General features: G+C 39.7%; 1 protein-coding gene across 2 annotated transcripts in view; it reads left to right on the top strand.

Moving 5' to 3' along the window:
- Positions 1-12,824, top strand: part of EP300 (E1A binding protein p300) — an 82,183-nt gene that overhangs the window by 50,503 nt on the left and 18,856 nt on the right. The window contains exons 11-18 of one of the 2 annotated variants that reach the window (XM_026017428.2): positions 2,181-2,258; positions 3,670-3,779; positions 5,358-5,501; positions 6,230-6,667; positions 7,901-8,080; positions 8,287-8,431; positions 10,464-10,582; positions 12,048-12,287. In XM_026017428.2, the coding sequence (XP_025873213.1) occupies positions 2,181-2,258; positions 3,670-3,779; positions 5,358-5,501; positions 6,230-6,667; positions 7,901-8,080; positions 8,287-8,431; positions 10,464-10,582; positions 12,048-12,287 (1,454 nt within the window). The remainder of the gene's footprint in view (positions 1-2,180; positions 2,259-3,669; positions 3,780-5,357; positions 5,502-6,229; positions 6,668-7,900; positions 8,081-8,286; positions 8,432-10,463; positions 10,583-12,047; positions 12,288-12,824) is intronic. The other variant, XM_026017429.2, reaches the window with a different exon arrangement.

The following is a 12,824-nucleotide window of genomic DNA, read 5'->3' as shown; positions in this document are numbered from 1 at the left end:
CTGGTTTCCTTTAAGAAGGGAAGTATCTAGCAGATTTGGCTCTCTCACCCACAAGGGTACCACAGTCTCTAGCTAGAGTATTGGCTGCTTATTATAAGAGTTGGGATTTCTTCACTTCATCCCCGTCACTCCCTTTTTCTGTTGCTTCCGATGCCTAGTCCTTCCCGCTCATTGATACTAACTGCCTTGTCCCTGCTGGCATTTAGCTTGCAACACCTATCCATATTACAGGAAAAACATTCTTTATGTATTAGGTGAAAATCTTTTACATAAAGCATATACAAATACACATGTGGAAGATTAAAACTATAGAGGTTTATCTGTCTTATAGTCTCTAATTTTTATGTAGTGAGCATAGGTTATACGTAATTTTGTAAGTCTTGCACAAGTGTGGGTAAGAGTGTATGAATAAATGTTCAGAATTCTCTCCGGTATTCCATTTGAGTGTGTTTTAGTTTTATATAAGCACAACATTAGTGGAAAATCCTAGTGGATTTAATTACTTGAATTACACCCAACCACTTAGTTGTATGATCATTTTTGTTGCTAGTATAGCACACTTGTAGTAGTGACAGAATTCGGAGTTGTCTGAAGATAGTAGGCTTCTCTTTAGAGCATGGTCTGCCACAAGGATACCTGAGCTTGAGTGCACAACACTTTGGGTCAGCGGGGGGTGTCCAGGCTAGAGTTAGGTCACTGCAAGCAATCCTATCTTTTCCCAGAGTGCTATAGAAGTATTTTGTCTGCACCGTAATATGAAAAAGGTTGGGAAGCACTGTGCTGGAGGATGTCCGGATAATCCAAGAAACCATTAGAACTTACATACTTTTGACCCTTGAACAGCCCAGGAATTAGGGGCCCTGACCTCAACACAGTTAAAAATCCACATAACAACTTTTGAGGTCCCCCACAATTTAATTATTAATAGCCTAAATTGTTGACCAGAAGCTTTAGTGAAAACACAAACAACACATATTTTGCATGTTAAATGTGTTAAAAACTATTCTTAAAATAAGCCAGAGAAAAGAAAAACATTAAACTGAGAAAATCCTGAGAAATATACATCTACCAAAAAAACCCATGAGTAAGTGGACTTGTGGAGTTCAAATCTTCAAGGGCCAGACTGTATATTTTGATACCATTTTAAAATTATTTCTACTTTTGTATTCAAGAGGTGCATGGTATATAGAGCAGTATAACATGGATTATTTAAGGTCACTGTTCACAGTGGGTTTGTGCACATAAAAACAAATAAGGGTACACAATCAGATTTGGTCACTGAACAAAATCTGGCTGTCTCCTCGAGGTGTTCTGCTGTATACTAACCAAAGCATACAGCTTAGTCAAACAGCACATTAAATGCTCTAGTAGCCTGTCTCTTTTTTTAATGTAAGATTTTACATTATTTTACATTATTTTCCTGTCAACACTGAAAGAAAGCAAAGATTTTATACTATAACTATATATATGCTATATAACTAATTATATAATATATATATATTATATATACTATATAACTATAACTCTTTGGAGGCTTTTCTTATATTCCAGAACTAACATAACATTTTCTTCAGGTTCCTAAGTGTATACCTTTATTCTTTATAGATCTAGGCCAAATTTTTCAAGATGCTACTAAAAATATTTTAGTGTGTTTTTTTCTTTTCTTTTTCTTTCTTTTTATTATTATTATTATTTTTTTTTAGTGGAAGGGCCACTGACTAAAAGATGATTTTCTAGGGGCTCCTGGGTGTCTCATTCAGTTGAGCATCTGCCTTCAGCTGTGGTGAAAATCCCAGGGTCCTGGGATGGAGCCCCACATCAGGCTCTCTGCTTAGTGGGGAGTCTGCTTCTCCCTTTCTCTGACCTTTCTCCCTGCCCATTTGTGCTTTGTCTCTCTCAAAAATAAATGGATAAAATCTTTTTTTTTTTTAAAAAAGGGGGGAAAAAGATTCAGGCTTCTGGATGGCCCAGTTAAGCATCTACCTTTGGCTCAGGTCATGATTCTGGGGTCTTAGGATCCAGTTCCTTATCAGGCTTCCTGCAAGCGGGGAGTCTGCTTCTCCCTCTAACCTTCCTCCCTGCTCATGATCTCTCTCTCTCTCTCTCCCCCCAATATATAAATAAAATCTTAAAAAAAAAAAAAAAAAAGACCTTGTAACCATTTCTCTGTTCTACTCTAGATGGCCCTCTTCCTGACCCATCTATGATCCGTGGCAGTGTGCCAAACCAGATGATGCCTCGGATAACTCCACAGCCTGGTAAGTTATGAAAGAAATCCATGTATTTAATTAACCATGGTTTTGTTGTTGTTGTTGTTTTTATTTTTTTTAATTTTTTATTTTTTTTTAATTTTTTTTAAATTTTTATTTATTTATGATAGTCACAGAGAGATAGAGAGGCAGAGACACAGGCAGAGGGAGAAGCAGGCTCCATGCACCGGGAGCCCGACGTGGGATTCGATCCCGGGTCTCCAGGATCGCGCCCTGGGCCAAAGGCGGGCGCCAAACCGCTGCGCCACCCAGGGATCCCTGTTGTTGTTGTTGTTAAAGTAAGCTCCATGCCCAATATGGGACCCTGAAATCAAGAGTGCCATGCTCTACCGACACCAGCCAGGTGCCCCAACCATGGCTTTTTAAAACAGTCTCTGGGGCGCCTGGGTGGCTTAGTGGTTGAGGATCTGCCTTTGGCTCAGGTCATGATCCCAGAGTCCTGGGATCAAGTCCCACATCAGGCTCCCTATGGGGAGCCTGCTTCTCCCTCTGCCTATGTCTCTGCCTCTCTCTGTGTCTCTAGTAAATAAATAAATAAAATCTTTAAAAAATAAATAAATAAAACAGTCTCTGGTGTACTACAAAATTATTCCTGCCACCTTGATTCCTGCCTCAGGCCAGCAGCATGTAACCCACGAGATCAGAACACGTTTTGGAGTTGGAGCCCAAGGAGAGAGGAAGGGAGAGAAGGAGGGGTATAGAGCACAGGTTGGCTGGCAGGTCAGGTAGAAAGCCATGAAATGATCAAGCATCCATTTAAAAACAGCTGGTCCAGGAACACCCGGGTGACTCAGGCGGTTAAGCATATGTCTTCAGCTCAGGTCATGATCCCAGGGTCCTGGAATCGAGCCCTGCCTGCCTCATACTCTCTGCTCAATCAGGAGCATACTTCTCCCTCTCCCTACCATTCCCCTTGCTTGTGTTCTCTCTCTCTCTCTCTCTCTGTTAAATAAATAAAATCTTGAAAAAATTATAAAATAAGATAAAAATAACTTTTAAAAAATAACTGGCCAAGATCAATTTTATTCCAAGAACTTATGTTAATTAAGTGTCCTTGTAGCTGAGAATGAAACCAGTTCATTCACAGTTAAAAGCAGGTTCCTTGGAGATCCCTGGGTGGCTTAGCAGTTTGGTGCCTGCCTTCGGCCCAGGGCATAATCTTGGGGTCCCAGGATTGAGTCCCGCATCAGGCTCCCTGCATGGAGCCTGCTTCTCCCTCTGCCTGTGTCTCTGCCTCTCTCTCTCTGTGTCTCTCATGAATAAATAAAATCTTACACACACACACACACACACACACAAAGGTTCCTTTATTTGTCCTGATAAAATGTTACAGAATCAGAATTCATTCTAGCTCTCCAATTCCATGAAGGTATTCAGACCTAATATTTTGTACTCCTAGGTTTGAATCAGTTTGGCCAGATGAGTATGCCTCAGCCCCCAATTGGACCCCGGCAAACCTCTCCTCTTCAGCACCATGGACAGTTAGCTCAGCCTGGAACTCTAAACCCAGTAAGTTTGACATCTTTGGGCATTTTGACCTTTACCTAACATTGAAAAATCCTTTTTGTTTCTACTTTGTCAACAACAAACAAACCTTACAGTCGTTTAAACAGCTAACTATAAGTGATTAAACTTTAAGGTTGATTTTTCTTCTGTAATTCTATTGTATTTGGCCCTTATTATACATGTGATAAATGATTATATATGTATTTTAGAGATGAGAATAGTTACATTTTTTAAAGTGGAGTAGGAGAAAACTAAAACCTTATGCCACAATTAGGTAGTAAATACTATAATCCCTAATTTTCATCTATCTCTATTACCTATAAATTGTTTTTAGAAATTTATCCTACAAAATAATCACTAAGGTACCAAAAGGCTGTAATTTGAAGAAAATTCATGTTAAGGATCTTGTGTATACTCTATTTTGAAAAAAAGGACATATCCTGAATGTACAGTAGGGGGTTCATTATGGTTAAATTATGGTACATTTGTAAATTGGAATGCTCTATAAGCATTTCAGAACTTACATGGTGACATAAAAGCTGTTTACAGCTTTAAATGAAAAACCAAGTTTCTGAAGTATATGTGTTATAGAATCCAATGTAGTTAAGAACTCCATTTTGGGAGTTGTCTAGCATAGTGTCGTGGCAGCAGACTGCCATGTTTATAAGATAAATAATCTTTCTTAGATTATGAAATTTTTGGCCTTTGGTATTCTATAATTCCTTTCTCTGTTAAAGGCCTATAATTTTAGAAATGAAATATAATAATCATCAAGATAAAGTAGAATTCCACTAGAGAGTGCCCTCATGTCCCCTTCTACTCAGTGCCTATCCCCTTTAGACAACCAATACCTTGAGTTCTATCACCATGTTTTTCAACTTCATATAAGTGGAATCACTCAGATGTACTTTTGTGTTTAACCTTTTTGGCTTAGCATAATGGTTTTGATGTTGATCTACTTTGTTGATTATGGCAGTAATTTGTTCTTTTATTACTAATATTCCATTTTGTGAGTGTGCCAGAATGTGTTTATTTTTTGTTATTGATGGACACGTTGATTGTTTCTAGTTTTGACTTTTGCTAATAAAAGCTACAGTAAACACTTTCTCACCCCTCTCCAAAAAGAAATGTAACAATCCTCAAATATTTGTGGACCATGAATGCTACCAAGTTCAGCCTCAACTTTTTTTAAGATTTTAATTGTACCAAGTATACAGTCTTACAGTTTGTGCTATTATAATATCATGAAATAAGCAGACCTCATAAAGGTGTAGTTCACTGTCACTTAACAGTGTGCAAAGAGCAGTTATCTCTGTACCTTGTCAGGTGCATTTGTGTATCAGGAGAATTGGTTTGTCTATAAGCTCCTGGAATTGCTTTAGAGTAGGTTTGAGTCAGGTGTAAATCCTGGCATCAGAGTCCAGGGGTTGAATGCTTTCTTCTTTTCCTACCCTGCTTTCCCCTCAGCAGAGCTAGAGCAGTTGGTGATTCTAGCTGTAGGAGAATAACCATAATGAAGCAATTGGTGCTCTGTGTTATGTGTTTTTTTGTTTTGTTTTGTTTTTTCCTTTCCCTATGCAGCCGCAGCCTATGGGCTATGGGCCTCGCATGCAGCAGCCTTCCAGCCAGAGCCAATTCCTTCCCCAGACTCAGTTCTCAACACAGGGGATGAATGTAACGAATATGCCTTTGGCTCCGACTGGCGGCCAAGCACCAGTGTCTCAAGTAGGTCTCACAGATGGGTTTTGTTTCGTTTTGTTTACTTGTTTTTGTGATTTTTTAAATGTCTCTCGATACAGGTTTTTACAGGAAAAAGTGGCAGCAAATGATCGGTGAAAATAGATGATTTTTAAGTTTTAATAAGAGCAGTTATGGAAAGGATGCCTGGTTGAGTGTCTGCCTTTGGTTCAGGTCGTGATCCCAGGGTCTTGGGATTGAGTCCCACATTGGGCTCACTGCAGAGAGCCTGCTTCTCCCTCTGCCTATATCTCTGCCTCTCCTGGTGTGTCTCTCATGAATGAATAAATAAAATCTTTTTTAAAAAGGTAAAAAGAGCAGTTACGGACATAATGGTACTCTGAACATGAAGAGATTATTTTGTGATATAGCAGTGCTGCTAATTGTTACAAACTAGGAAAGAGATTAAATTGATAGTTGTAACCATTTTTTTATAGTATTGAATGCTTCCTAAAATGAAATCTTAAGAGTTATAGTGCAGAAGAACAAACTGTGGCTCAAGAGAGCAGAGCCAGGCAGCAAATACTGTGTACTCCACTGTCCTGTGCCCCTGCAGTGGCTGAAGCCATTCTGGTGAACTTTTTTTCTGAAGCTATGCCCCCAATAACAGGATATTTGACACATTTTGAAAAGGAAGCATATTGCATATAGTCTGGCTGTGTAAATATTTCTTTTGTGTTCTGAATTGCCATCTTATTCTGTTTCTCATTACACAGGCACAAATGTCCAGTTCTTCCTGCCCCGTGAACTCTCCTATAATGCCACCAGGGTCTCAAGGGAGCCACATTCACTGTCCCCCTCTTCCTCAATCAGCTCTACATCAGAATTCACCCTCCCCGGTACCTAGTCGCACCCCCACGCCTCACCACACTCCCCCAAGCATAGGGGCTCAGCAGCCACCAGCAACAGCAATTCCAGCCCCTGTTCCTACACCTCCAGCCATGCCACCTGGGCCACAGACCCAAGCTTTACATCCACCTCCAAGGCAGACACCCACACCACCACCAACGCAGCTTCCTCCTCAAGTTCAGCCTTCACTTCCTCCTGCTCCTTCAGCTGACCAGCCACAGCAGCAGCCTCTCTCACAGCAGAGTACAGCAGCGTCTGTTCCCACCCCGACGGCGCCGCTGCTGCCCCCGCAGCCTGCAACTCCAGTAAGCACAGACTTACTTGGGTTTGGGGGAATCTTTTCAAATTGTACTGTAATGTTAGATTATTTATATGCCAGTTCTGTTCTATATTGTGTTGTCTCCCCAGTTAAACTAGAATCTCTTTGTAGTTAGGGACTTTCCTTTCCTTCCTATTCTTTCTTCCCATTATAGTACCTAGCATAGAGGGAGCTCAAAGATTCTGTTTAGGTCTGATACTGACCATTGTATCTTTTGAATTGTGTTCTGAGACTTGAAGGCATATAAGCAGGGTTGACAAGGGGGAAGAATCCATAGTATGTTTAGTATACCACATAAATTTTCCATTTATGTATAATTTCTTTCAAACTGAGCTGTGGAATACTTGAGAGTGAATGAACAAAACTATAGGTTTATGAATGTCTGTGGTCCTAAGGTTGAAAATCATGATCTAAGGTGAGAAAAGTATGGGCCTGGAACAGTCAGTAGCTTCCTTGTGAGAGGCTCATTATGTACATAGGAGAAATCCAAGTTCACATCTAATAGTTGCATCCTTACTAATAGAATTCTCTATGTCAAGGCTCAGGACTTTTTATTTGCTCACTTATATTTTATTTCTCTGTCATGTTGGTGAACAGAGAAATCCCTTGAGTCAATAGCTGCTTCATAAAACATCATAAGTTAGCAACTGGTTCATCCCAGCCTCTGATATGCAAGAAATAGCAGAATGCAGAAAGGAAACTTTTGTTTAGGGTAGTTCCTAAAAATACTAACTACTCATGAGGTTTCTTATCGGATGACTTAGGAAAAAGAGATTGCTAGTTATCCCATTAGAATGTCATGATTCAAAACAGTTATTCAGTGTGGGAGTTCATTATATGCTCTCTACTTTTTCTATACAATTTGCAGCTTTTCCCATCAGAAACTTAAAACAAAGAGTCAATCATTATTTTCTTTGTTTCTCCTCTGAGGCAGTCATCTCTAAGACCCCACCCCTCACACATTGCACACAGCTAGTGCAGAAACTGGCTGTCTTTCCTGTGTATAGTCAGCCAGCCAGTGGTTGCAAGTCCTCAAGCTCCTGTGCTGAAGCACAGTTTACTTCAAGGACATGAAATAGTCCAAGTATGAGAAAGCACAATAAATGAATATAATGATTCAAGTCCAGAGATAGAGGGTAAATGATGCTGTCCTATTGTGGAGCTTAAACTCTGGTTGTATCATTGGCAAACTTTTTGTTTTTTCCCTTTTTCTGCCCAGCTTTCCCAGCCAGCTGTAAGCATTGAAGGGCAGGTATCAAACCCTCCATCCACTAGTAGCACAGAAGTCAATTCTCAGACCATTCCTGAGAAGCAGCCTTCACAGGAAGTGAAAATGGAGGCTAAGATGGAAGTGGATCCACCAGAACCAGCAGATACTCAGCCAGAGGATATTCCAGAGGTGAGAGCAGGGCAAGGACTGCTGTTGGTTAGGACCTCAGTCTAGGAACCAGTTTAGCATTCTGATAATTAGGTCTCATTTCATTGATTTCCACATGAGGAAGGGTCTTTAGATATGTCCACAGGACAGAGTAAATAAGATAATGATCTTGTTGCTTTCTGGTGGCAAGTCTTTGGAATACTAAAAATGTTGACCTTGTCTTTCAGACTAAAGCAGAGGACTGTAAAATGGAACCTACAGAAACAGAAGAAAGAGGCACTGAATTAAAAACTGAAACAAAAGAGGAGGAAGACCAGCCAAGTACTTCAGCTACCCAGTCTTCTCCAGCCCCAGGACAGTCAAAGAAGAAGAGTAGGTCTCTTAGGCTCTCTATTCCTGGAGGCTAGGGGAGAAAAAAAAAATTTGAGTAGAATGGGATCAGGCTTCTTAGGTTTTAGAAATTGACTTTTATGTGATTTCATTAAGCTTGGAGTCCTTTTGGCTTGATATCTTAGTTATACTAATGTTGGAGAAGACTGTTTCTTTTTTATAGGTCAATTTCCTTCCTGCAGTCATTGGGTCGGTTATGCCCATGATTTCTTCAGGGTTGGGTCGGTTAACAACTCCTCAAAATTATCTTTTTTTCAGAGGAGAAAAATTGTTACATATCCTTAACTCAAATGCAGGAAATATTAGCAGTGATAATAGTACTGTTTATGGTTAACCTCCTGCCCACTAGGCATTGCCGCTTGCATTGTCTCATCTAACTGAACAACAACTCTAGTTACTGGTCCCTGTTTTATAGGCAGGGAAAACCTCATGCTCAGCACGGTTAAGTAGCTTGTCCCAGCTTATTACTAATCTCATCAATGAGCCCAGGCAGGCTGGTTCAGAGTCTGCTCCCAACCAACTTTTAAGTATTAATGAATCCAGTCGAGCAAGCAGCTCTGCTTAATACAGAGTGTTAAACTCTCGTTAGTTGTTTAATTCCCACAAAAATTGACTTACCAACTAGGTTGGGACTAGAACTTCTTGTGACTCTAGTGATGCATTTGTGGCACAGGTAGGACTTCTCTCAAGGGAGGAGTGTGCTGGCTCCTAAAGATGGTATGTATAAAGGTGTTCCGTTAAATATAATGCAGTTTAAAATGTTGAGGTTAAAAAAAATTATTTGCATTTAAATGAGGTTTCTATAATTGAGGTGTCATTTTAATATAGGCCGCAAGAAACCTAATCTTACTAGGAATCTGTCTTGTAAATAGCTAATTTCACAAATTCAAATTTTGTTTCTTATTAGTATAATCAGATATGAAAAACAAAGTATCCTTGCCCATCTGTTCTCCCCCCCCCCTCCATGGTCATCCCCACCATGAAGTGAACAATAAAGTACTAACAAATACCCTTCCTGAAGATAAAAATTAATTTGTAAATAGAATAAGTAACAAGCCTCTGCTGAGAGTGTTTTAAAGCTCAAAACTGCCGAAACCTTAATGTATAGCTTCTTAAATAATAGCTAAAATTAATTCCATTTGGGATACACTAGCAATTCTTTCCTGACCTTTAGGAAACATATTAAGAACACACTGGAATGAAATTTGGTCAACTGAGTCCATTGTTTCAGCAATAACAATTTAGTTCTCTCTTTGTTTAGACTTAACCTGACATTAGACTTAAACCTGACATTTGCCATTAAGATAATATGTCCTCTTCCTTAGCTCTAAAACACCATGCTAAATTTAATGAGGGACTCTTCTCTTCAGGGGTTCTGATTGCTTTAGCATTAGGACAATACCAGGTCTAATTTCTGACTTGTTAAATACTGTTCTTATTAATGAGGACTTTTTTCTATTCGTGTTTGACAGTATCCCCCCACCCCTGGAATGTTTTTTTGACAAGTTTCTTCATAAATTTTTGGAATGTTTAGGATTCTGTTTCTACTTGGTCAAGACGGAATCTTAACTGAATTTTATCTTGACTGAATTTTTGAAAAATTAGCTGAGCCATGAAGGATGTTTAAAACTGACTAGACCTGGTGTTCTGAAATCATTATGAGACAGACCAGGAATTAGAAATAGAAGCGTGGGGCAGCGTGGGTGGCTCAGTGGTTTAGCACTGCCTTCCGCCCAGGGCGTGATTCTGGAATCACGGGGTCGAGTCTCACGTCGGGCTTCCTGCATGGAACCTGCTTCTCCCTCTGCCTGTGTCTCTGCCTCTTTCTTTCTCTGTCTTATGAATAAATAAATAAAATCTTAAAAAAAAAAATAGAAGTGTGTCTTAAGTGATACCTCCATGGAGACAGTGTAGGCAGATCTTGTTTTGTGGTTCATGAGGTAATTTTATAGTTTTACCTTGAGCATTTTCTTCTTTTGCTTAGCTGAAAACTAATTTCAAATGTGCTCTTAAGTTTTCAAGCCAGAAGAGTTACGACAGGCACTGATGCCAACATTGGAGGCACTTTACCGACAGGATCCAGAATCCCTTCCCTTTCGTCAGCCTGTGGACCCTCAACTTCTAGGAATCCCTGTAAGTATGTGGTGGTACTTTTGTTTTTGTTGTGGTGGTGGTTTGTTATTTTTGTTGTTGTTGTTGTTGTTGTTGTTAGCAGCTTCATTCAGATTAATTCACATGTTATTGAGGACACCCATTTAAACTAGTTTAATGCTTTTTGTGTATTAACAGAATTGTGCAAATATCACCAGACAATTTTGGATCATTTTCATCACCCCCAAAAGAATCCTCATGTCCATAAGCAGTCATTCCCATTTCCTCCCTCATCCAACCACTAGTCTACTTCTATCTCTATGGATTTGTTCATTCTGGATATTTCATTAAATAGAATTAAATAGTATGTGATTCTTTAGGACTGACTTCTTTCAAGGTTCATCCATATTACAGCATGAACTAGTCCTTCATTCATTTTTATGGCCCAGCAATATTCCATTGTACCTCAAGGTACAAAATACCTCAAGGGTTTGAGGTCTATATTTTGTTTCTTTGGGGTATATACCAAGGGGTGGGATTACTGGGTCCTAGGGTTTATTTATTTGGTAGATAAGATGGACCAAATTAGCTTCATCTGTTTCTAAAGTTGCCTTTAGGGATGCCTGGGTGGCTCAGTGGGTGTCTGCCTGCCTTTGGCTCAGTTCGTGAGCCTGAAGTCCTGTGATCAAGTCCTGCATGAGGCTCCCCAGAGGGAGCCTGCTTCTTCTGCCCCTCTCTCTGTGTGTCTCTCATGAGTAAATAAGTTAAATCTTTTACAATAAAAAATAAAGTTGCCTTTATACACCAGGCTGCTGGCAGATTTCACTTGAGGCTTCCAAGTGGTATTGGATAAGGCACTGGAGTGTTTACAGAGGCACACTCCATTAGGAACTTTTTTTTACTATATTTTTCTGTGGCCTTAGATCTCTTGATGTTCACTAGGCTTAGTTTTCTCATCAGTAGGCCCTTTTTAGTACTAAAATGTTGAGTGCTGTATGACTTCTTAGTCTTTAAATGGATCGCACGTACACTATGGTAAAGTATCTGGAGTTTCAGTAGATGATTAGCTTACTGTCTGAAAAGTCTACACAGTAGCTCTTATTTCTGCTCTTTGAGCTGCTTCATATCTCTGTAGACTAGTAATTTAAAGAAATAATGAGGGTGCCTGGGTGGCTCAGTCAGTTGAGTGGCCAAGTCTTGATTTCTGCTTGGGTCCTAGGATCCAGCCTCCTGTGTGGCTTGTGCTCAGCAGGGAGTCTGAGAATTTTCTCCTGCCACTGTCCCTCTCCCAGTTAACATACTCACTCATGTGCTCTTGTGCTCTCTCTCTCAAACCTTTTTTTTTTTTTTTTTAAAGTGATGAAAATCAGTCAATTCCTTGGACATACAGTCAGATCAAAGACCCAGCTTTTCTGGAAAACTAATGATGATAATAGGAAGACACACCATCTTCCTTAAAATATATTAAGACTTTGGGATAATGTTGCTGGTGTCACTTACCTTCTAGGATTACTTTGATATTGTGAAGAGCCCCATGGACCTTTCTACCATCAAGAGAAAGTTAGACACTGGACAGTATCAGGAGCCCTGGCAGTATGTGGATGACATTTGGCTTATGTTCAACAATGCCTGGTTGTATAATCGAAAGACATCACGGGTATACAAATACTGCTCCAAGCTGTCTGAGGTCTTTGAACAAGAAATTGACCCAGTAATGCAAAGCCTTGGATATTGCTGTGGCAGAAAGGTAAGAAATTTTTGCACAGATAAGAACTACTGAAAATTTGACTAATTAGAATCCTGAATCATCAGATTGTGAACTCGTCTGGAGTGGACTTTAGATCTTTTCCACCTGTGGGTACACAGTGCCCCTGGCATGTATTGGTTTTCCTATGCATACCAGTTCACATGGAGCTCGTCTAGTCCTGTTGAGTTTTTTTGCTTAGTGGTTGAAGAACATAACTGCTAATCTCACCTTAGAGTTGGTGAGCTCATACAGTATAGTCGTTCCTCATCTGTGGGTTTCCGTCAACCATGATCGGAAAACACATGATTTACCTTCTGACATATTGGCAAAAGGTCGATAGCCTTCATGCTATGTTACAATACCTACATCATTCACTACACTTAATCTCATGACCTAGGCACCATATCATCTATCATCACAAAAAGGGTGGTATAGTATAGTGATATTTTGAGAGAGGCCATAATCAGAGAACTTATTACATTATATTGTTATAGTTGTTCTATTTTATTACTAGTTCTTAATCTCCTTTGCTATTCC

The sequence above is a fragment of the Vulpes vulpes genome, chromosome 16 (assembly GCF_048418805.1).
Source record: "Vulpes vulpes isolate BD-2025 chromosome 16, VulVul3, whole genome shotgun sequence".
Taxonomy (NCBI): Eukaryota; Metazoa; Chordata; class Mammalia; order Carnivora; family Canidae; genus Vulpes; species Vulpes vulpes.
This window is presented reverse-complemented; position numbering and strand designations above follow the sequence as displayed.